The following is a 24,566-nucleotide window of genomic DNA, read 5'->3' as shown; positions in this document are numbered from 1 at the left end:
ACCATTTTTACTTAGGTGGAAATTATACTATTTCTCTTTCTCCCTCCCTCTCCACCCAACAGGGCCTCAGAAATCAAGGATGGGGAAACAGAAATAGAAAAAAAAAATGGATGAAATGCAGTTGGTGACATGAAAGATAGCCCCCCACCAAGGAAAAACTATGAGTGGTCAAGAAGCAGGAAGCTTGAAAGAGGGACAGTTAATCTATTGTAATATAGCTGCTGATGGTGGAGGGGCAAATTCTTTGTAGGAATCTTAAAGAATTTAAGGATGGACAGAGGGGAGACTGAGGGAAACGAAAACCTATCAGATGCCTTAAAATCTTCAAGACATGGGACACTTGCCTCTTCTTCTACAACCACAGTTGGTTTCCTGAAAAGAAGGTGGATGGAGCCTTGAAGTATCCCCTCGATCTTTATAGCTAGCTATAGTTAGCATCACCCTCCCTCCCTAGTCCTCATTCCCCCACACCCTCCACTCCCAGCAGAAGTGACAAAACAGAGACTTCTGAACACATTTATTTGATATATCAACTGGAGAGAGGAATGATTTAGGGTTACTCCCCATGTCAACCTGTTGGGGTGTTCATAAGCTCAGATGGACCGAAGAGCAGCTTAGAGCCCATGACCCACCTCCTGGGAAAATGAAACAACCTGGTGTTTTGGTTAGGGGGATGGGCTGGGAAGAAAAAGCTGGAAGCTGAGAAGTAAAGCTGAGAGCAGGGAGGGCAGCAGCAGAACTGAGGGTGGGGATTGCTGCAGGATATTCCTAAGGGGAGTAAAGAAGCTATCCTGAAAAGTGGTTAGGGCTGGAAGCAGGGTGTGAACAAGGAGCCAGGCCTGGATTGAAAAGCAAGACCTGCAGAATGGGTTGGGATATTCACGAAGAGGGTAGCGTGTCCGAAATCATGAGCAGGCTGTGTTGCAGGGCATACATGGAAAGCAAGGGATTACTGTTGCAGGAGGGCAGAGATTGGAGATTACCCATAAGTAGGGGCTCCCTAATGCTTCTGAACAAATGCAAGTTGAGTTTGGGACCCTCTGGGGGCCCTAGCACAAGTGGTCCTGTGTGCACTGTGTCCAAGGGCACGAGAAATTCCCATATGCACTGTGAAGTGACCAGGGCATGAATGCATGTCTATATGCCCAATAAATAGAGTACTTACCCTTCTCTGCAAATACGAGTACTGTGCTTGTGGACACATGTTTACCCATGTATGTGTGCACCGTGCCCATGAGCACATGCAAGAGACCTCTATGTCCATAGTGTGTGTGTGTGAACTGGTTTTCCCACCCGTCCCAAGGTCCTGATCCCCACCCACCTTGGCTCCTCTCACTCCTCTCAGCGCCCAGGCTCCCCTGGCCCGCCTAGACTCTGGAAGCCCCCTAGCAGGCGGATCTGCTCAGTCTGCATGGAGTGGCGTCTCACCAACTTGCGCTTGGTCCTGGGAGAGCCTGGCGCCCCCGCCTGGGGAGGGGCGGGCAGCGAAGGCGCCCGACCTCCCGGGCGAATGTCGGGGATGGGAGGATGGGGGCTGACATTGAGAGGGGGCAGGAAACCTGGCCGCGTTTGTGAGATGTGGTCCAGGAGCAACGTCCCCGAGCCCCTCCGCTCTAGCAACCCGGGACTCCGCCTCCGCCCGCTCAGCGGAGATACAGCCCCAGGAAGACTCTCCTGGGACTGGCGCGGGGAGGAAACCGAGCCCGCTGGAGGGAGGGTCAGCGGGGAGGCGCTGTATCTGCGGCGCTCCAGGGACGGGCGGCTGCACTCGGGCGAGTCGGGGCAAAGATTTCCGGGAGTATCGAGCTCCACCGACTCCATGCGGCTCAGTTTCTGCCTCAGCCCTGAAGAGGGGCCAGACTCCTGAGCTTCTGGCGCTGTGTTTCTGCGAGAGAGAGGACCCCCACCCGTCACTTTCTCCGCCCACGGGGGCGGGTCCTCTGGGCCTTCGGTGCTGTGACGTCGGGAAAGACGCGGTCGACCTGTCAGGGTCAGGCCGTTGAATTCCGCGGTCAGGCGCTCGAACCCCAGCCTCCCTTCGGCAGGCGGGACAGGTTGAGGAGGGGCCACTAGGCCCCAGGGCTCGGAGTTGAGCCTTTTGAGGGGTTTTGGAGGATGGCGGGGTGGTTTGGGGAGTGGCTCGGAAGGGGAGGGGTCATCTGGGGGCTTAGGAAGAGGGAATTCAAATACGTCCCTCTTCTCCTCTTCTTCCTGGGCGCGAGGGGATAACAATCCTCGTCCTCCCGCTCCTGAAGTCTGCAGTTGGATTTCCGAAGGCGACGTGCAGACCCCGGGGCTAGGAGGAGCGGGAGCGGGGTCCTCCACCCCCGGGGACGGTGGGGAATTGAGATACTGGCGGGTCTTCTTGGTGCCGGAGGGCGAGGTGTCAGTGGTGATGATGATGACCTCCGTGCCCTTGGCCTTGCAGGCGTCCAGCAGCGTGGCAAGGGTCTCTCGGTCCCCGCGGTCCAGGGCGTGGACAAGCGCCGAGGCGCCAGCGTGATCTCGGACTGAGGGGTCCGCGCCATGGGCAAGGAGCAGGGAGGCCACCGCGGCGCCCCCGCCGCCCGCGCAAGCGTGCATGAGCGCCGTGCGCCCTAGGCGATCTGCGATGTTGGGGTCCGCGCCTTGCTCCAGAAGGTAGCGTACCATGCGTGCCTTGTTCTGGGGGTCGTCGTACCGGGCCCGACAGGCCGCCATTAGCGCAGTCTCCCCTTGAGCATCACCCTCATTCACGTAGGCGCCCCCCTCCAGAAGCAAACGGGCCAAGCGTAGCTTACCCTGACCCACGGCCCGAAGAAGAGCGTGGCCCTCGGTGTGCAGCATAGCTGCCGCTGGGGAGAAAGCACCGTTGGAGCCGGGATTGGGACCTGCCGAGGACGCCTAGGGGGGGTGAGGGTAGTGGCTGGTAGAGGCCTGCGGGCTCAGGGGCGAAGCCAATCCCTGCAAAAAAGAGAAAGATCTTAGTTACTGATTCAGGCAGGGAAACTGAGGCACAGGTGGAAGGACCCGCGTGGGATGGGGGAGATCTCCACGGCATGGTACACAGTCCTTCTTCTAACTCATGCCTCTGAGCCGCCCTCATCCCCCCAGCGCATGCCTGAGGAGATGAGAAGGGTGCACCCGCACTGAAGGACGAGCACGCGTGCAAACGCGTACGTGCACGCGCAGGGATATCCGCACCCCCACCCTCACCCCATGGCTTATCAGACCTTTCCAGCATCCCCCTTTTCTTATCCGCACTTGGAATCCCCCTTTCTAGGATGTTGAACGCCACCCACCCACACACATGCACCCATACATTCACACACACAGTCCCATTCCTAACCTCTTTTAGGTTGCCACAGCCCCACAAACTGAATGGGGGGAGGGAGGCAGCTTGCGTTTGGGACCTAAAAAGGGTGGGGGGAGAATTGGGGGGTTCTTTTGCTCCTGCTATATTCCTCATCACTCCTTGCTCTTTCCCCTTCCAGGTTGTGCACCCAAATAGATACCTGTAAGTCCGCAGAGTCTCCTCCGGGCCAGGGCTGAGGCCAGGGCCACGGGGCAGCTGGGGTGGCGGAGCCGGGTTCCTAGGGGCCCACATGGCGTGGGGGTGGGCACTCGGATTCCCTTGGTGTCAGTATCTGCGCCCGGGCACAGAATCCTGGTCCCTCCTCCCTGTGCGCCCCGGGCACAGCGCCGGCTCCGGAGGAGAGAAGCTTGGGGGGGGGGGGGGGGCGGAGCTATGCTTCGCTATTTATAGCCTAGTCTCTGCGGGTGGGGGCGTCAGGCACCAAACCATTACCCCACCCATGCACACATAAACCCTCAAAAGCTAGAGGCTCCAATCCCGACTTCCCTTTCTTAGCCCCTCAGTCACAACAAACCTAAATGTTCCTCAAGAGACTCCTCCGCGACCCAGACTGGGACCATCCCAATTCTTCGTCTAGCTTCAGCAGATCCCCATTCTCCGCTCTTCGTGCGTTGATGCGCGCCTGTGCGCCAGGTCTGACCTGCCACACGGTACACGGTACACTATATAGAGAGGTGAAGAGAGAGGCGATGGGATCCACAGCTGGAGTCCTTACTGTACAGAGGGAGGCAAGAGATCTGGCTGCCTTCTCCTAGTTTAAATGTCAGGGGGAGCTGGAGTCAGACATAGCGATACATCTTCATTACACCTCCCCGCAACCGGAACATGCATCACAAATAAACTTGGACCTCAGCTCCCTTATACAGACTTAGAGAAGTATGCGGAGGTTGGGGTCATTTTTAGATACAGCAAGGGGTTATTCCCAGATGCCTCCTCCCCATATTTTTGGAGGGATGGAAGGAAGAGAGAGAAAAAAGGGGCAGAGAAGAGTGAACTTTGTAACACATTCTCTCTCATTGCATCTATTTATTCTCGGTCTTGCTTAGGCTCGTTTTCCCATCTTGTTTGAAGGTCTCTGTTAGAATCGTTCCTTAAAGTCTTCTTTCTCCCTATCTGTAGCAGTCGGTTTCTCTCAGTGTCTGTCTCTGCCTCTCCTCACCACCTGCCCTGTCTCCATGGTTACCATAGCTTCCATCTGCATATTTTAGGAATGAGTTTGTGTCCAGCTGGAAGGCATCAGGGAAAGTGTGTGGGGGGCGGGGGGCGGTGAGGAAAAAGTCCTAAGGATTTGGAAAACTCACTTGAGATAATTCAGAGGCTGGAGGCCACCAGACACAAGATAAAATGTTCCTGAAAAAGGGGGAGAGAGAAATATTTGCAGGGAAGCTACCCATTTTTACTAGGTACCATGTTTCGACCTCTGGGTCGGGAAGATCCCCTGGAGAAGGAAATGGCAACCCACCCCAGGATTCCTGCCTGGAGAATCCCATGAACAGAAGACCCTGGCAGGGTGCAGTCCACAGGGTCACAAAGAGTCGGACACAACTGAACCAACTTAGCATGCACACACCATTTACTGGAAACCAACTATGTGCCAATTATGTAAGTACTTTACACACATTATCTCCAATCCTCACAACAATGCTATAAGGTAGGAATTATTTTCTTGTTATTAAGAAACTATGACTTAAAGTTAAGCAGTTCTCCAAAGCTTCACAGCTCTGTTTCTGTCCTGTTCCAGAGACTGGGTGCTTGCCACTCCACCAACAGCCTTCCCAGTCCAGAGGCTTCACTCCCAGGGCCATTTTCTCTGACATCAGGATTATTGTTCTTGACTAACTTCTAGATTCTATCTCTACTCTGATCTCTTTCACCATTGTTTCTGTTTTTTGTGTGTGTGTGTGTAAAAGTGGGACCCCACCTCCCAACCCCACCCTCTTTAACCAAAGGCTAGGAGGAGCTGGAAGGAGGTGGAAAATGGAGTAAACACTGGACTACTTCCCTATCTCCCCAACTCTGGTTATCTGATTTCCTAATCCTTCCTTTCCCAAAGCCTCTTTCCATCGTCTCACAGACATGGCAGCAACCTACAGGAAAACATTTTTCTAGAAAAGAAATACTCATGGGTGGTGCTGGAGGGAAGCAGCGCAGAACTGAAGGGAAGACTGGAGGAATGGAGCAGAGGCCAAGTGTGAAGCCACAAAAAGAATGATCCCTAAGGGAGTTTTATTTCTCTGTGGAAGCTCTTTCTATAGAGTCCCTCGGTGAAATCTAAGGATCAGCTTCCCTCTGTGAACCGTCGCCAGGCCAAGGGGTCCTCCATCTGAGATGAGGTCTGAAATGACTGACCCCCGGGTTGGTTCTGCAACCCCATCTTTCTACTCACCCAGCTTGGCTAGCCTGAGTTCCGGCTAACTCTCTCCCTCCCTCCCCTCCTCAGCTTCAAGTGGGCGGACCTCCTCGGCTTCCCCTAGATTGGCTGGGAGAACTCACCAATGGGGAGCTCTGGGAGGCGGACCTAGAACGCCACCAGCTAGAGGAAGACAAGCAAATTTCAAGTTGGCTGCGGCGTGTTTTCCGCGTGGGGGAGGGGCAGCAGGTAAGGCCCCCGACTTGGTGGCTCTGACCTGGTTCCATCCCGCACCTCCCGAACTACTTCACCAGGGACCAGCTACTAGCTAGAGAGACAACGCTTTCCTGCAGCCTGTTGGATCTGCCCCCTTCTAGTTCCGCACCCTCTCCCTGTGGGCTCCCTTTGCTGTGTTGATTATACACTGGAGCACTGTAGTTTTCCTTCGCGCAGAGGGGAGATATATTAAAGGAGAAAGTGGAAGACTCTCTGGTACCTCTGACTCTTTACTGGAAACCAGCTTCCCCTAAATCTATTAGTACTAAGAGCTTGACAGACTCCCGTTGTCTATCAAAACTCTGATGAAATATTACCTCCTACCTGTAGCTTTCCTGGACCAGTTTTTTTTTTTTTCTTCAGGATTAATTGTTCCTCAGTCTGATGATAGCATTTTATGTGTACTTTTACTGGAGCCTTTAGTGCCGTCTCCCTCTTTAATGTTTCAATATAAAGTTTTATAGGGCAAGTTCTAGTATTTAATACAATACAATGTATTATGTATTAAATGCACAGTGCCCAGGAAAAGTTAATTGGATGGAATTGATTGGAAAGGAAGAATTTAAACTTCTGATGTAATTAGGGAGCAATTAATAAAACACGAAGTAAAATACAATACAGTATATCATTATGACCTCTTAAGTTGGTGGTTCATAATGTAATTGGTCCCAAAGTCCAGAGAAGGGAGAAAGCTAATAGGACTGGGATGGTGAAGGGAGCCTTTAGGAATCACAAGGTCTCAAGTTTGGAAAAGACCTTAGGAGTCATGTATTCATTCTTTCAGCAAATATTTATTGAGCATCTACTATATGTCAGACATAATGCTGGAGAATGGGGATCATAGTTAATCCTTTACTTTAGATATGCATCCTTCCTCTGATAAACCATATTTAGTAAATTATTATCCAGCTTCTGTTTAAACTTTTTAGTAAGAGAACTTCCTATCTCACTTTGCTCTTCAATCAATATCCAACAAATACAACAAGAAATATATGGCTCAACAAAATGTATTCCACATTTTCACTGTAAAAGAGACAGAACTGTCCTAATGGTAACATTCTTAAAGATAAAGAAAATCTTCTCTTTGTTTTCTGTTTATAGAAGTAATATACATTTATCCTAGAAAACCATAAATGTCTATTACATCATGACAATGAATCCCTTCAATTTATTTCCTGCATGTATACATATGTATATATATATATATATATATATATATATATATATATATGTGTGTGTGTGTGTGTGTGTATATTACACACATAGGGCCATACAACAAATACAACCTTTTATCATGCTTTCTCCACTTTATATCATATTGTGAACATTTTTCTGCCTTTAAATATTATTTGAAATTTTTATTATGTCTACATAATAGTCTAAGATAGATATTTGATTTTTTTTTAGCCATTCATCTTTTTAAAAATAAAGCCCACTTATTGAAGTTGGTCATTAGGTCTTTTTTTTTTGTTTAAGATTTATTTATTTATTGGCTGTGATGGGCCTTCATTGCTTCAAGTAGACTTTCTCTAGTTGTGTCTAGTTATGGCAAGTGGGGGCTACTCTTTGTTGCGGTGTGTGGGCTTCTCATTGCGGTGGCTTCTTTTGTTGAGGAGCACAGGATCTAAGCTCATGGCTTTCAGAAGTTGCAATGCCTGGGCTCAGTAGTTGTGGCAGATGGGCTTAGTTGCTCCATGGCATGTGGGATCTTAAGGACCAGGGACTGAACCAGTGTCCCTTGTGTTGCAAGGCAGATTCTTAACCACTGGACCACTGAGGAAGCCCCTGCTGCTGCTGCTGCTGCTGCTGCTGCTGCTGCTGCTGCTAAGTCGCTTCAGTCATGTCTGACCCTGTGCGACCCCATAGACAGCAGCCTACCAGGCTCCTCTGTCCCTGGGATTCTCCAGGCAAGAATACTGCAGTGGGTTGCCATTTCCTTCTCCAATGCATGCATGCTAAGTTGCTCCAGCTGTGTCTGACTCTGTTCGACCCCATGGACAGCAGCCCACCAGGCTCCTCTGTCCACGGGATTCTCCAGGCAGGAATACTGGAGTAGGTTGCCATTTCCTTCTCCAGTGAGAAAGCCCCAACCATTCATTTTTTGTTGGACTATTTAGGTTATTTCAGAATTTGTGCTACTATGGATAGCTCTTTGATAAACATGCTTTTATATCTCTGACTATGTATCTGATGATTTCTCTCTTTTTTTGACATATAATTTTATTATTTACTTATTAAAAAATTTTTTTTAAAAACTTTACAATATTGTATTGGTTTTGCCATACATCAGCATGAATCCGCCATGGGTGTACATGTGTTCCCCATCCTGAACCCCCTCCCTGATGATTTCTTTGGATAAGTTTTAAAAGTGGGATTACTGGATTAAGGATATTAACTTTTAAAAGGCTGTAGATTCAAAGAGTCAAATTGCTCACCCAAAATATTGTATTTATAATTCTTCCAGTGAGGTATGAGAGTGTCCACTTCAAAAAAACTCATGGAAGCCTGATTAATTTTTAAATCTTTGCCAGTTTTATAGGTTAAAAAATAGTTTGATTAACCATTCTTTTGTTAATTGCCTATTCATGTTCTTTGCATATTTATTCTATTGGGATGATTTTCCTTCATTTCCATGAGTTCTAATATAATAAGAGTGTTAAATCTTTGTCTTATTTATTACAAATATAGCAAATTCTAAATGTTAGAGGGCTCCAAGCCTCAGTCCCTGGATCTCTTCTTTTCTCTCTTCACATCCACTCCTTTAGGAATCTCTCCCAGTCTCCTGACTTGAACCATCTGTATACTAAGACCTCCATTACAATGCAAGCTCCTTTTAAACTCCATGCGTGCAGCAGTTTTTGTCCATTTTGTTCACTGCTACATCTCTAGCATTTGGAACAGTGCCTGACACTGAATAAGAACTGAGTAAATATTCGTTGAATGAATTAAGATGGTTTTTATTATTATTTTCATTTTACAGATAAGGAAACATCAACCCTCCCTATTATTCACTCTTGCACTCCCCTTCCCCCACAAACAACAGGATCTCACATGTATTATACTCATTCCCAACTGTGCCGAACTGTGTAATGTAGTAGAAGTTACTAAGAAGCAGTTTTCAAAAAAAAAAAATACAGAAAAGCAATAACATCAAATTTAAGAAAGGCTTTTTAGTAACTTGTACCATATTAAAACAGTTATGGCACAGTTGGGAATGGTATAACATATGTGGGATGTTGTTTGTGGGGGAAGGAGAATGCGTGATGTTTATGGAGGGGTAGTTTGGGACCAGATTATAGGAAACCTTGAACATCTTCAAGAATTACAATCACTTCATCACAATCTTACATAGAAGAGCCTTGTAGATTCCTAAGCTGAGTAGGGTACAGATGGATGGTTTATAGTTTCCTAACCACCAGTTTAATGCTTTAATTAAATAAAGTTTTGTCTTCTTTTTACCCCACATTTCTTGAGGGTCACTTGGTCAGTATGTGGAAATGGAGTTAGATTTGTCTCACCTCAAAGCTCATGGCCTTTTCTTAACACCTCACTGCTTTGCAATCAAAACAGCTCCTGTCTCCACTGATAGAACTGTATCTATCAGATGGAGGGATACCTAAGCCGGCTAGTTAAGAGTGTTTTCCCTTGAAAGGGCCTGAAAACACAGTGGCAAATTCTTGCTCCCTCTCTCACATCTATAAGACAGGATCTCTCACCTAATGTGTTCTTTAAATCAGATCACAGTTTAATCTATTAACTAACAGCTGTTTTTTGTTTATTTATTACTTCTTATTGGACTTTACAATGTGTTAGTTTCTGCTGCACAGCAAAGTCAGTCAGCTGTATGTATACATATATCCTCTCTTTTTTAGATTTCCTTCCCATTTAGATCACCATAGAGCATTGAGTAAAGTTCCCTGTGCTGTACAGTAGGTTCTCATTAGTTATCTATTGTATACATAGTATCAATAGTGAATATATGTCAATCCCAGTCTCCCAATTCATCCCACCCACCCTCTTACCCCTTGGTATCTATATTTGTTTTCTATGTCTGTCTCTATTTTTGCTTTGCAAATAAGATCATCTACACCATTTTTCTAGATTGTACATATATGTGTTAATGTATGATATTGATTTTTCTCTTTCTGACTGACTTCACTCTATATGGCAGTCTCTAGGTCCATCCAAGTCTCTGCAGATGGCAGAATTTCATTACTTTTATGCCTGAGTAATATTCCATTGTATTGTATTGTATGTATCACACCGTCTTTATCTGTTTATCTGTCGATGTACATTTAGGTTGCCTCCATATCATGGCTATTGCAAAAAGTGCTGCAGTGAACATTGGGGTGCATGTATCTTTTTGAATTATGGTTTTCTCCAAGTATGCACCTAGGAGTGAGATTTCTGGGTCATATGGTAGTTCTAATTTTAGTTTTTAAAGGAATCTTCATGCTGTTCCCCATATTGTCTGTACCAGTTTACATTCCCACCAACAGTGTGGGAGGGTTCCCTTTTCTCCACACCCTCTCCAGCATTTATTGTTTGTAGACTCTTTGATGATGGCCATTCTGACTAATATGAGGTGATACCTCATTAACAGCTGTCTTTTCCTCACATTTTCATGGCAGTTAGACTTGAAGGTTTCCAGATTTCTTAAGCAAACATTTCCCTACCCTCTCCTTCCTGTTACATATTGTTAATCTCATCTACTATTCAGTTACTATATTTTTAATTTTCTAATGAATATTTTCCTCTTATTATAAAAGTAATACCTTTTTGGTACAGAGGAAAAACAATGCTTAAAATGTATATTACCAAAAAATCTCCAAAACCCATCACCTTAAATTAACCAATGTTAATTCTTGTTGTATACCCTTTAAGAAAAACTTTTCTGTAAAGCAATTATCCTTCAATAAAAAATAATTTTTTGAAAAAAAACAACTTTTTAACTTATATGTATGGGTGTGTGTAAATCTGACAAAATAGATTACCTTGAATATATTTTAAAATCTTTTTTTCCCTGACTAATCTTTTGTGGAGTGCATTTTGTTGAGTCATATATTTCTTGTTTTATTTTTTTGATTTTGATTAAAGAACAAATATCCCAAAATGGAATGACTTGTAAAGTGAGATAAAAAGATTTGCTAAAAAGTTTAAATTGAAGCTGGATAACAGCTTACTAGATATGGTTTATCAAAGGAAAGCTGAATGTCTAAAGTAAAGGATTCACCATGATCTCCATTGTCTAGCATTATGTCTGGCTTATAGTGGTAGTGGGTGTGGTTTAGTTGCTAAATCGTGTCTGACTCTTGCGACCCCATGGACTGTAGCTTGCCAGGCTTCTCTGTCTATGGGATTCTCCAGGCAAGAATACTGTAGTGGGTTACCATTGCCTTCTTCAGGGGATCTTCCTGACCCAGGAATCAAACCTGGGTCTCCTGCATTGTAGGCAAATTCTTTACCAACTGAGCTACAAGTTACAGTAGATTACAGTAGATGCTCAATAAATATTTGTTGAAAGAAAGAAAGGAAACGATTTCTAAGGTCTGATCCAAACTTGGGACCTTGTGATTCCTAAAGCCTCCCCTCACCATCCTAGTCCTCTTAGCTTCCTCTCTTCTCTGGACTGTGGGAACAATTTTATTATGAAACACTAACTTGAGAGGTCATGATTATGTATTATATTGTCTCTTATTGTTCCATAACTAACATGTTATTAGTATGTATGCTCATATGATGTGATGAAAATGTCACTTTATCTTGTTGATCATCCTCCTCCAAATCCACAACCCCAGTCTAATCAAGAGAAAAACCTCAGAAAAATTCCAATAGAGGAACATCCTATAATATATTTGACCAGTAATCTTTAATAAAATTGTCAGGGTAATGAAAACCAAGGAAGGTCAGAGAACTGTGAATTTTGAATTGATACTCATGTTTCTTTCTTTATTAATAGATTTTATTTCTTAAAACACTTTGAGATTTACAGAAAAACTGAGCAGGTAGTACAAAAAGTTTCCATACACCCTGGCACCAGTTTCCCCTATTATTAACATAATATATTAATATGGTATATTTGTTATAATTAATGAATAAATATTGATACATTGTAATTATGTAAAGTCTATGCTTGATTTGGCGTTCCTTAGTTTTACCTAAGGCTCTTTTTCTGTTCCAGGATCCTGTCCAGGATACCACATTACAATTAGTTATCATGGCCTTATTATGTCTATGTATATAGACACTTATAATGCACAAAACTGTATATATAATACAGAAGTGGAATTGAAAGGATGCATATGCAAATGTTCGTAATGATTATTACTACATCATGGTTAGTAGATATTTTTCTTTATACCTCATTTGTATCTTTTCAAGTTTGCTGCTGCTGCTGCTAAGTCGCTTCAGTCATGTTCGACTCTGTATGACCCCATAGACGGCCTCCTGCCAGGCTCCTCTGTCCCTGGGATTCTCTAGGCAAGAACACTAGAGTGGGTTGCCATTTCCTCCTCCAGTGCGTGAAAGTGAAGTCGTTCAGTCGTGTCCAACTCTTAGCGACCCCATGGACTGCAGCCTACCAGGCTCCTCCATCCATGGGACTTTCCAGGCAAGAGTACTGGAGTGGGGTGCCATTTTTCTCTGCCTACAGTGTGGGAGACCTGGGTTCAATCCCTGAGTTGGAAAGATCTCCTGTAGAAGGAAATGGCAACCCACTCCAGTATTCTTGCCTGGAAAATCCCATGGACGGAGAAGCCTGGTAGGCTACAGTCCATGGGGTCACAAAGGGTCAGACACGACTGAGCGACTTTACTTACTGTTACTTCTGTAATTAGAAAACAAAAGGAATTTTTTTTTTTTAAGAATGCTACCACTAGGACAGCTCTCTTTTACAAAGGAAGTGTGAACTTTTCTTGTTTTTGATGACCCTGATAGTTTTGAAGAGTACTGGTCACGTATATTATAAGATGCTTCTCCATAGGAATGTGTCTGCTTTTTTCCTCCTGTTTATAGACTGGGGTATCAGTTTGGGGGAGGAAGATATCACATCCGCTAGTGGTAAAGGATCTGCCTGCCAATGCAGGAGACGCTAGGGACACAGTTTCGATCTCTGGGTCGGGAAGTTCCCCTAGAGAAGGAATGGCAACCCATTCCAGTATTCTTGCCTGGAAAATTCCATGGCCAGAGGAGCCTGGTGAACTACAGTCCAAGGGGCCACAAAGAGTTGAACATGACTGAGCACACAAGGGTACATACTAATGATATGATTTAAAGTTGTTCATGTTGACTTTGGTCACCTGACTGAAGTAATGCTTGTCCAATTTCTATACCATAAAGTTACCACCCCCCCACCTTTCCAAAATTGTTTTGGACAAAATTCCCTCTGCACAGGCCATACTTAAGCAGTGAGGAATTACACTTTCCCCTTTTAGGGTATAATCCCTGGTGGTTCAGATGGTAAAGCATCTCCCTGCAATGCAGGAGACCTCGGTTTGATCACTGGGTTGGGAAGATCCCCTGGAGAAGGGAATGGCAACCTACTCCAGTATTCTTGCCTGGAGAATTCCACGGACAGAGGAGCCTGGTGGACTACAGTTCACAAGATTTTAGAGTCGGGCACAACTACACAACTAACACTTTCTTTCTACATAATTTATTTAGAATTCTGCACATGGGATTTTTTTCTCTCCCATGTATTAATTTGTTCAAATGTTTATTTATATCAGTATAGTCTCTTTATATTTATCTTATACTTTGATATTGCACTCCAATGCTGCTTTATTGTATGGTTCAACTTATTCAGGCTTTGGCCATTGGGAGCTCTTTCATTTGCCTCTTATGTACCTTTGACAGAGCCCATCAATGTGTGCGTTGTTTTTTGAGCACTTTCTTACTTTCTGGCACTACAAGATACTTCAGTCTTATCTTGTGTAGTTCCTGCCCCATTGGAGAAGCTGCATTTCTCCAAGAAGCCCTGGTTCCTTTTGCTGGAGAGTGGTATGAGAAGCCAAGATCTGGGTGTTAGGTATCTTCCCTGCTATGGCATATAATTTCTTTCAAATTTCTTTTTCATTTGATGACTTTCTTTATTCCCCATCATATCTTGCCTGGTTTTTCAAAAATGATGGTAAGAGACAGAGTTCAGTTACAGTAGCAGGAAGAACTTTCAATTCTTCCACAGTTGATCACATGGAAGGGCTGCCTTGGGGGAAAATGGACACCATCTCTTTAGGAAAATGCCACCAGAAGCTGAGTGACTGACAGTTTACAGAAGGTAGTACTGTACTGGGAGGATTATTGAGCTAGAAGACTGCACGTGTCTTTCCAGTTCTAAGATTCTGTGTTTCCAAGCGGTGTTTAAAAAGATCTGTTTGAGTGTAATATTTCTTCTCACACAGCCCCCCCCACCCCCAACCAATTGACAGTGAGACTGATGACTCATTTCTGTTCCCTCACAGTGTCTGGCACACTACCTTTTTCATGGTAGATGCTTAATAAATGTTTTGCTGAAATGCATTGCATTAGATTGAATTGGGGCCTAGTTAGGTTTGGAAAGTAAGGGAGAGAAAGAATTCAAAAATCATATGTAGATATGCAGCTGATGATAAACATCCAGTTAACTTGGGAACATAGGGAAATTTTATCCAAGTGTCTAGTCACTTTCCTCCTTGTGCTTCAGTTACACCAGTTACACCATGTTGCAATTATCTGTCTTGTTGGGACCATGTCTCATCCTTATTTATATTTTCAGAAATACTTTGCCTGGCACCATGCCTTCTCAAAATTCATTGAATTAAACTGGCTTTTCAGGTCTCTGGGAGAAATGATTTGAGTGTCTTGTACCTCCCTGGTTTCCTGTCCATTCTACTGTACTTTTTCTCTTTGTTTTTGTCTTTATCAGGTTTTTCCCATTGGATGTCTGAATCCCCAGGCCCCCTCCATCATGGCCAGCCGGGGTGGGGGCCGGGGTTGTGGCCGGGGCCAGTTGACCTTCAACGTGGAGGCTGTGGGTATTGGGAAGGGGGATGCTTTGCCCCCACCCACCCTGCAGCCTTCTCCGCTCTTCCCTGTGAGTGTCTGCCCCCCTTTCCCAAGACTCCCTTATGCCCTTGACTGACTGTATGTGATCCTGGATTCCTCCTGGGTCATCAAAATCATCCTCATCTGGCCCCTCCCTGTCTCTGTACTTGCAACTTACATGGGATGTTTTCCAGACTAGGAAGTGTCTGCCCTTACTTTTTATACTCTCTGCTCCCCAGCTTTCAAAATGCTGTGTTGCTCCCAGCATTTGCCTTTGGTCCCCTGCTCAGTGGGAGCATTGGGTAGAAGTGTGGGGAGAGGAGAGGCCCTCCTAGATTTATACTCCAGCATTTTTTTCTCTGAACTGACCATTGCCTCTGCCTTCTTAGCCCTTGGAGTTCCGCCCAGTGCCTCTGCCCTCAGGAGAGGAAGGGGAATATGTCCTGGCCCTGAAGCAGGAGCTTCGAGGGGCCATGCGGCAGCTCCCCTACTTCATCCGGCCTGCTGTCCCCAAGAGAGGTCAGTTGAATGTTCTGAGTGCCTTTCATGAGTAGTGCCCTGTACTTAGCACCACTGGGGCCCCAGAGAGGTCAGAAGAGACACAGAAAGCTCACTGCCTAGCTGGGGAGATCATAGTAATTACCCCTGCATTTGAAATGCATTATGGTATCCATGGTTTGTTTTGAGTTTCACAATAATCTTAGACAGTAAGAGCTTAAGTATTAAGGTTCCCATTTTACAGATATACATGGGGAGGTGTATTAAAAATTTTTAACAGTCTGGATATTACAGGCACTAACCAGTCAGAAGGAGTTGAGAAGGGGTCTCTGAGAAGCCCTGCAAATTAAAATATTAGCCCTTTGGTTTGTGGCTCATGGAGAGGTCATGGAGCCAGGAGGAACTGGAGAAGGGGGCATACTTGGGAGGCCTGGGATAGTGGGTAGTTACCAGTTGGTGTGGAAGTATAGTATTTCAGTGTATTGACAACTGGTACTTTCCTCCTAAAGCTCTAGAAACTGAAGTTCAGACAGTTAAAAGACTTGCTCAAGTTAGTCCCGTGAACAAGGAGTAGAGGGAAGACAGAAACCCTATTTTCTTGCTCTAGTATGCATTCCACTGTAACGCACTCCCAGTCAATATAGCCATGCCTTGGGGTTAAGAGAGATAGCAAAAACATTGCAATTTGGGGTGGTGAAAAGACAGGTTAAAAGAGTATTGAAGGTCCTCACTGAAGCTGCCCTCCCTGGGCTCTGGGTTTGGGGTGAGGAAGACGACGATTTCTGAGTTTTGAGAGGGCTAGACCCTCAGGAAGAACCCGAGGGTTCTGATAGGATAAAACTTTGACCCTTGACCTCTGGTCCCTCAGATGTGGAGCGTTACTCAGACAAATATCAGATGTCAGGGCCGATTGACAATGCCATCGATTGGAACCCTGGTAGGTGATGGGCCCTTTCACTGACTTCTTTTCTTTCAAATGCTTGAGCCACCACCCTATCCACCCTCCTCTGTCCCCAACCTCCACCCTATTCAGAAGACTTACATGTGCTCCAGCGTACTCACAGACTCTATCTAAAAACCTGGTAAATGTCCCCTGCTCCTCTGGAGGTATCCAAACCACAGTTCTGTTCCAAGCAACTTTGACCCAACCTTTTCCTTCCTCACCCTTACCCTGACCCTTATCCTTTAAAAGAGTCACCATTCATAGCAGACCCCAGGCAGAGTCTGGCTGATTTTTACATTCCTGCTGTTTCTAGATTGGCGACGTCTGCCCCGGGAGCTAAAGATCCGAGTGCGGAAGCTACAGAAGGAACGTGAGTGTATCTGGAAAAAGGAGGGAAAGTACAGATTTCCTTCATCAACTGGAGGGCCAAGGCTGCGGGTGGTCTTGCCTGCTCTCCCGAGGCCTACCTACCCCATCTACCCAGTATGGCTGCTGGGTGCTCTGGTGGCCACGGGAGGGCAGCAAAGTGACATGGTCTATGCAAGAGGTGACAGAAAGCCAAGAAGGAAGCTTGCGCTCTCATGGTTCACCTTGTGATCCTCTCACCAGGGACCACCATTATACTCCCCAAGAGACCCCCTAAGACCACAGAAGATAAGGAGGAAACAATACAGAAGCTAGAGGTAAGGATGAAGTATGAATAGAGGCCATCTGGGCCCCAGATTCATTCCTCTGCTTTGGCCCATGGGTGCCTCAGTTCTCCCCCTTCTGTGAGCTGAGTCTGGTTTATCTTCTTTTCATCCTCACCTAAGACTCTGGAGAAGAAGGAGGAAGAAGTGACTTCAGAGGAAGATGAGGAGAAAGAAGAAGAAGAAGAGAAGGAAGAGGAAGAAGAAGAGGAATATGATGAAGAAGAACATGAAGAGGTAAAGGGAACCACCTTTCATTCTCAGACCGCCGTCTTTTCCACTCATAAGCTCTAGGGATCTCAACTCTGTCCACCAGGGATGTTCTCTTCAGAGGGCTGGAGGGCCAAAGGAGATACTGCCCACAAGGGATAGTACCCTCCGCTTTATCTGTCCTTTCAGTTCAGTTCAGTCGCTCAGTCGTGTCCGACTCTTTGCAACCCCATGAATCACAGCACGCCAGGCCTCCCTGTCCATCACCAACTCCTGGAGTTCACTCAGACTCACGTCCATCGAGTCAGTGATGCCATCCAGCCATCTCGTCCTCTGTCGTCCCCTTCTCCTCCTGCCCCCAATCCCTCCCAGCATCAGTCTTTTCCAATGAGTCAACTCTTCGCATGAGGTGGCCAAAGTACTGGAGTTTCAGCTTTAAGCTCTTCTTAAAAGTGAACTATAGCTTGCAGGGACCTCCCAAGCCTGGAGTGCTGTGATTGGGACGGGAGGAGAGTGGTACCTAGGGAGAAAGGAGAACCCTGAAAGCATGCCTCACCTAACCTTTCTTCCTCCCTTCCTTTTTTTCTATTTCAGGAAACTGATTACATCATGTCATATTTTGACAATGGGGAGGACTTTGGGGGTGACAGTGATGACAATATGGATGAGGCTATATACTGAAGACAGACTCTAAACAATACCCTGGACTTTCATATCTTTCTTGATTTAGGACACAGAGACTAACTGGCCCCTATTATTTGGTTTTGTGGACAAGCAAATCCTTTGGTTAGAATCCAGCTAACCTGTTTGGTCCTTGGAGACGGAAATGAAGAGTGACAGTAGATAGCTCTCTTTTCTGCACTTACCCTCCCTCTCTCCTGTGGTGTGGTATCTCCTCTGATATCTTGGGAAAAAGGGCAAAGGACCAGTGTCTCAGTTGTATGAAAGGAAAAAAGGAGGGTCAAAACGAGGACTGGAATTGTTAGAGCTGAGGTAGCTGTACACATGCCCCTACTATTTTTTATAGTTCTTTCTGGGTGTGAGCAGTTAAGAGGAATAAGGGCAGTTTTACAGTTTCAATAAAATGTTTTTATCTGTCTGTCTGTCCAGGGTGAGGCCTAGTTGGGAGAGGGCTGGAGGAATGAAGGGGATGCCTAGTAAACCTTTCTTCTCTCCTTACCTGTTGAGAGTCCAGTGTAACACACTGGGCACTACAGCCTTCCTGTTCTTTGCCCCTTCCCTCCTACCCCCATGGTGAGACACCTAGTCCCAACATAGCTCTGCCAAGGAACATTCGGAACTCATCTGCAGGGCAACACGGAGTGAGCTGTAAACAGCCCATGCCCTGAAGACCAGCTGGTTTCTGAGCTTCTGGTCCTCAGGCAATGGGGACGTGATTGTCTCTGTTCACATGTGTTCATGGGACACAGGCTCTCACGTTCCCACACTTGACCTTGATCTTGTCCTTGTTTACAAGGAATGATTACAGCTATTTTTGTGGAGTCAAGAAAACCAGGTGTGGGGAGGGAGGAGGTGCTGATTGTTCTTTAGCACACTCACTCACCCTCTTCCAGACCCTGGGAACCCCACTTTGAAGGGTGTGTTGTGAAGACGGAGCTTACTGAATATCTTATTCTCCACTTGCAGAAGCTGCTGTGTGGCTGAGTTGCAGTTTCTCTTCTGTGGAATTTAGTTAGCCTTTCTCTCACTCACTTGGTGTGGAGGGGGATGGGGTAGGCAGAACTGCTTTACAGGAAGTAAGGAGGGTGCGGAGGAAGGGAGTGACTTAGGGACACTCAGCTCTAGGAGGTGCTTTTTCGCCCACACAGTCCTCCCGTTGGGTGAGGTCACTTCCCTAGGTTCTGATTGGCTTCTGAGGAAGCCTTAGACGTACTGATTGGTTCCAGCCACTTGACATGCAACAGTCACGGGCGAGCTGCGTGTCCAGAATAGGGACTGGATAAGGAGACAGGCACAGAGCTGTGGATGCTGTCATAGCGACCTTACTAAACATTTGAAAGCCATAAAGATGGGAGGCGGGAGAAACTTCAAGAAAGTCCCCAGCCATATTTAGGCAGGCAGATTGAATTCCCTGCGGCATCAAGTGAGAGAGACTGGCAATCTACTCTTAGATATTTTTGACCCCATTGTAAAGAAGGAACGGGCTGTGACTCCATTGAGGGAAAGCACCTTAAAAGCCAGGTTTGGGTGTGGTAGTAAGTGTTAGGTAGTAAGTGTGATAGGAAGAAGCAGCCACGAGAACAGAGAAGGAAACTGAAATAGAACATTCCAGAGTTATTGAGCAATTTGTGATGATTGGTGTGTTTCCTTTTCTAGTTCTCTAAGGTACTGTGTGACTGTGTTGGAGGGAGGGGCTAAGGGACCTGTCTCAGGGGTTTTCCATAGACATGCACAATGATTGTGGCTAGGAAGAAATCAGCAAGAAACAAAAATAAAAGACCCTGAAAAAAATCTCCTTTTGCCTAACTCACTTGCATATACACACACACCAGACCTTATCTGGACACACACACCAGACCTTATCTGGTTAACTAGATCTGTGTCTTTGTAGGGGGCACAGCTGGCCTCCTAAATCCCACCTAATACCAGCATGTGTACTTTAAAAAGAGTGGGAACAAAGAAGAATTCTAGATGAGAGACTGAACACACACCTCCGTCTGCCTCTATACACGTACATCCTTTTCCCATGAAATAGGGGAAAGGATAAAGATTAGAGTGGCCTCTGGGGAATCTGCTGTACTGCCTCAAAGACCAAGTGTCAAGAGAGATCAGTCCATTCTTGGACTCTTTCCTATCTGGCCTCCTGTCCTTCCTGGCAGGTGACCTTGCTGAACAAAGCCAGAGACAAGGGACCCAGCAGCTTCCTCAGATTCCGGAACGGTTCCAGGAATGAGCAAGACTGTTTCCATTGACCTTTCCCCTACTTTCCATAGACCCTGTTGGGCAGGCTGAAGCTGAAGCCTAAGGCTCAGTACATGGCATGGGGGGCTGCTAGTCCTCTGGAGGACCATCTGAAAGGGCTGAAGTCAAGACACAGCTTACAAACACTTAGGGAGGCCTCACACTGTTCTTGCTCAGCCCTGTATTATGTGTTTGCTTGTGTTGAACAGATTGTTCCCATGCCCATGATCTAGGCCGCACTGGTCACAGGCAGGGTAGATTCTTGGGCAAGAAGGGTATCCTTCTCTACCCTATGTGCCATAGCCTATTGTTCCCCTCCCATCTTGGGCCAGAAGCTTGATATTGGGGTCTGCAGGTTTAGGCTCAGGGACTCAGGTGATTTGAAGGAGTGCTGAATGGGAGATGCAACATGCAGTTTAGAAGATACGGAGTGGAAACTGAAGAAAATTAGAGGCTCAAATATTGGATGCCCAGAACACCCATGATTTGGTGAGGAAAGGACACATATTTTCCTCAATTCATTTTTTAAAGATTTTTTTTTAATATGGACCATTTTTTAAAAGTCTTTGTTGAATTTGTTACAATATAGCTTCTGTTTTATTTTTTGGCCACCAGGCATCTGAGATCTTAGCTCCCCAACCAGGGATCAAGCCCAGCAACCACCCCCACCTTGGAAGGAGAAGTCTTAACCACTGGCCCGCCAGGGAAGTCCCCTCAATTCATTTTTATTGCTGTTGAACTTTGAAAGGAAGGAAGGGTGGCTTGTAGGCGTAGGCTAGTTTAAGAACTAAGCCAAGGGGGAAAGCTGCCATTTCAGCTGGGCAAAGCACTGATTTGTGGTCCTAGTTTCACCATTTCATAGCTTTGTGCCCTTGGGGAAGTCGGTTGCCATTTCCTTCTCCACATATTCAGTCTACGAGTCTCAAATTCTTCATGTATGAAGCAGAATTTAGACATCCACAAGGAATCTTTCAAGTTGTTGTTGATCCGCTGCAAGAATCCAAATAAATGTTCCTGAGAACAAAGGTGAAGATGGGTCCAACTTTTGCTGAACTCATTCCATCCGCTGGGTTTCCCCACCTCATTTTCAGCTGGACATGCTAAAGATACCTCAGGCATCTAGCAGTCCTTTCCACGAAACTGCTTCAGCCCAAATAGCCGGAGGATCAGCAATTCCATTAACTAGCAAGGAAGAAGAGTTCAAGGTCACAACCAGCAAGCCAGGACTCAAGGAGACTCCTAGGGAATTTCTGACTGATGAGGAAGGGGCCTATGGGGCAGGTCTCCTCTATCCCCCTCAAGTAGCATGTCTGGCCAGAGGATAAAGAGGAGAAATGAGCTAAACAGAAATAGCTCGCTTAGCTAATCCGGCCAGAACAGTGGTGACCTCTTCTTCACTGACCTTTCCCCTACTGAGACTTACTTTTTCCCCAAGATCATTTGGGACTAGAAAGCTGGAAATAAGAAGTACTAGTTTCTTAGAATCACCTCAAAAAGGGCTTTGCCTTATCCCCAACAGGACTTAATTTGCCATTTTGTATTCTGGAGGGAAAGGAGGTTCCCTCTGCAACTCTAATGGGAGTCAGTGGAAAGAGAGTGATCCAACCCTAACTGTAGGACATGAGAGGCTACGTGTGAGCAGCCTGGGCACCAAGACTTTTGGGAAAGGAATCCAGGGATTCCTCAATCCAGTCCTGACCAATGCAGGGGGTGGTGTGCCCCAGTGACCTCTGACTCTGGGACTGTTCTCCATTCTCAAACTTCTCCTCCTGGGAGTCTCAGTTGTGGACTAGGAGTTCCCAAAACTTGGACCCCTGCCTCTCCTTGAATCTTCTCCACCCTGTAATTCCATTTCCCTTAATATAAAATGGACAAGGAGAAATATCCAAATTGTGTCTCTACCATTCTCTGTTACAGTCAGGGTAGCATTAATAGTGGACTTCCTTGGTGGCTCAGAAGTACAGAATCTGACTGCTAACACGGGAGACGTGGGTTCAGTCCCTGGGTCTAGAAGATCCCCTGGAGAAGGAAATGGCAAGCCACTCCAGTGTTCTTACATGGAGAATCCCATGGACAGGGGAGCCTAGTGGGCTACAGTCCATGGGTTTGCAAAGAGTTGGACACAACTTAACGACTAAACCACAACAACAGCATTAATAATGCTAGAATAGGAGGGAGGTTAGACCTGTCTTTACCACCAAAGGAGTGGAGGAAACAAACTAAGCTGAGTCAGGGACACAGATCTGGGGTATTTCCTATCTTGGAGAGAATAGATGACATTCCATGTGGACGGGGAAAGGAGTCCCAGTGCTCATCCTCCTTATATTCTTCTGTGGCCAGAGAAACAGCCATTCCGGAGAAGAAATTCCTACCTCTAAGGAGGTCGAGTTAACTCTTTGCCTCATTTTTTCTTGGGCAGGGGTGGGGTAAGAGGATGTGAAACAAAGATGGGCTCAGTGAGAGAAAGGACAAATGCTGACCAGTCCTTTTCTCAGCCCTCCACTTCCTGTCTGCAAGCCTCTTCCTTGGCCCCTGGACAATGTTTCCTGTGTGACCACACTTGGCTGGTCTTGGCCCCTCGCCTCTCCCATGCTTGGCCCCTGTTTTGACACTAGGTTTTCACCCTGAGCCACCACTCTACACCTGTCCAGAGGTATCAGGGATGTCTACAAACTTCTCAGGAGCTGGGCTGGGCTAGGTCAGGAGGGGTGGCTAAGAGCCAGAAAGCAACTTGTCCCTCCAACTCATTGTCTTTCAGATTCCTTTCCTTTTCTGATGCTCTAGCCACGTCTTTATTTCCGTGTCTCTTTTTGCCTCATGTCTTTAGCATTGTGCTACTGCAATTAGTTTACCAATGGGTGATATGGTGAATATATTTGGAGCCACAGACTACACATGGCACATCTTCCAGAATGTCAATTTTACTTTTAAGATTTGGTGGGGGAAGATACACTATTCTTATACTAAAATGACACAAATATATTATGCCATTTAAATCAAAACTTGTAGTTTTTAAACATAAAACAGGTACTTCAAAGACATATCTGGCTTGGGACAGGTTACTTTGGATGGTTCTGGAACCCTGGGGGGGAAATTCAGTCTCTGTAATCTTGGGGGTCCTTCAGAGGAAATACTAGAGAAGCCCTACTTAGACCAGAGGTAACAACCTAAGACAAACCTTAACACCAGATGGGTATAAACAAGTGAAGCAGGTGAGTGGAATGCAATAGGGGATGGCGAGAACTGGTAAATATGATTCTGCCTAACTTTTTTAGCTCCAGCGGGTTGATGCCATCAAGGAATGTGGTCTCAGTGTTACCAAAGATGGTTACTTTTTAAGGGGAGCCAGACAATAGATTTTACTGACATCTGATTGTTTAATGTTTGTGCTGTGCTTGGTTGCTCAGTCATGTCCCATCTGTTTGCAACCCCATGAACTGCAGCCCACCAGGCTCCTCTGTCCATTGGGATTCTCCAGGGAAGAATACTGGAGTGAGTTGCCATGCCCTCCTCCAGGGTGTTTAATGTTTACAACTAATTCAAATATTGATATTTAAGAAGAAACTATAGAAATGTCTAAATGCTTACAAGCTGATTCCACCTATGGGCCCATGGTTTGCTGCCTCTGACCTCTACCAACATTTCTTCTACTTTCCAAAGGTATGTGTGGCCCAAACCTGGCCTTCCAAGACCTCCAATTCTGTTCCCAAGAGCTGGGGGCAGTAAGGTTTATGAGGCTGCAGGAGAGAATGGAGCTCTCCTACAGGACAGCTCAGGAAGTAGAACTAAGGAGAAGCCTTTGGGTACCCAGTGGCAGGCAACATTTTCTCCAGCAAAAGCAAAGGAGCCATTGGTCACCACCCAACCACCTTTCCCCTGATCTTCAGTGATATGGAGCTAAAGACATACTGGGATCTGAAACAGAAATCAAAGATTCCTCAGAGCTGGAAGGTGAGGCAAGCATGAAAGATGAAACAGAGAGAGAAATGGGAGAACAGGAGACGAAGGAAGGAAGGAAACTGAGCCTGGATAGGCGAAGGAGGAAGTTGGAATATAGACAGGTGGACTGGAGAGGGAGGGGCTTTAGCCACAGAACCATACAAGGGAAACACAGTTCTCACAGTCCTGAACCCCACCTCTCCTCCTAGCAACTAAATCCTTCCACTGTCCATCTATCCAAGAGGTTAAAAATATCTGAGCTGGGTACCCAGCCAGACATTTCCAAGAACCTGTTTACTGACTGTTTGATTGACTTGGAGAGGTGATCAGCAGCTCCATCACTCAACAAGGAATAAGAATGGA

The 24,566-nt window shown here is 46.0% G+C and overlaps 2 protein-coding genes across 3 annotated transcripts; one reads left to right on the top strand and one right to left on the bottom strand.

Annotated features, from left to right (window-relative positions):
* Positions 1–1,341: 1,341 nt before the first annotated feature.
* ANKRD34A (ankyrin repeat domain 34A) lies at positions 1,342–2,826 on the bottom strand. The gene has a single exon (XM_068963571.1). The coding sequence runs from the start codon at positions 2,824–2,826 to the stop codon at positions 1,342–1,344; it is 1,485 nt and encodes a 494-aa protein (XP_068819672.1).
* Positions 2,827–5,862: 3,036 nt separating this feature from the next.
* Positions 5,863–19,777, top strand: POLR3GL (RNA polymerase III subunit GL). Of its 2 annotated transcripts, XM_068964905.1 has the most exons (9): positions 5,903–5,954; positions 12,163–12,318; positions 14,884–15,051; positions 15,392–15,521; positions 16,369–16,437; positions 16,757–16,813; positions 17,053–17,126; positions 17,256–17,369; positions 17,937–19,777. In XM_068964905.1, the coding sequence occupies exons 2-9, from the start codon at positions 12,316–12,318 to the stop codon at positions 18,021–18,023; spliced, it is 702 nt and encodes a 233-aa protein (XP_068821006.1). In that variant the 5' UTR covers positions 5,903–5,954; positions 12,163–12,315; the 3' UTR covers positions 18,024–19,777. The 2 variants fall into 2 exon arrangements, with proteins under 2 accessions (XP_068821007.1, XP_068821006.1); XM_068964906.1 differs by lacking the exon at positions 12,163–12,318 and having other exon boundaries at positions 5,863–5,954.
* The last annotated feature ends 4,789 nt before the right edge of the window (positions 19,778–24,566 follow it).

This window comes from Capricornis sumatraensis, chromosome 2 (genome assembly GCF_032405125.1).
Source record: "Capricornis sumatraensis isolate serow.1 chromosome 2, serow.2, whole genome shotgun sequence".
NCBI classification, from domain to species: Eukaryota; Metazoa; Chordata; class Mammalia; order Artiodactyla; family Bovidae; genus Capricornis; species Capricornis sumatraensis.
Note: the sequence above shows the minus strand (reverse complement) of the source record. Positions and strands in the feature narration are given on the sequence as shown.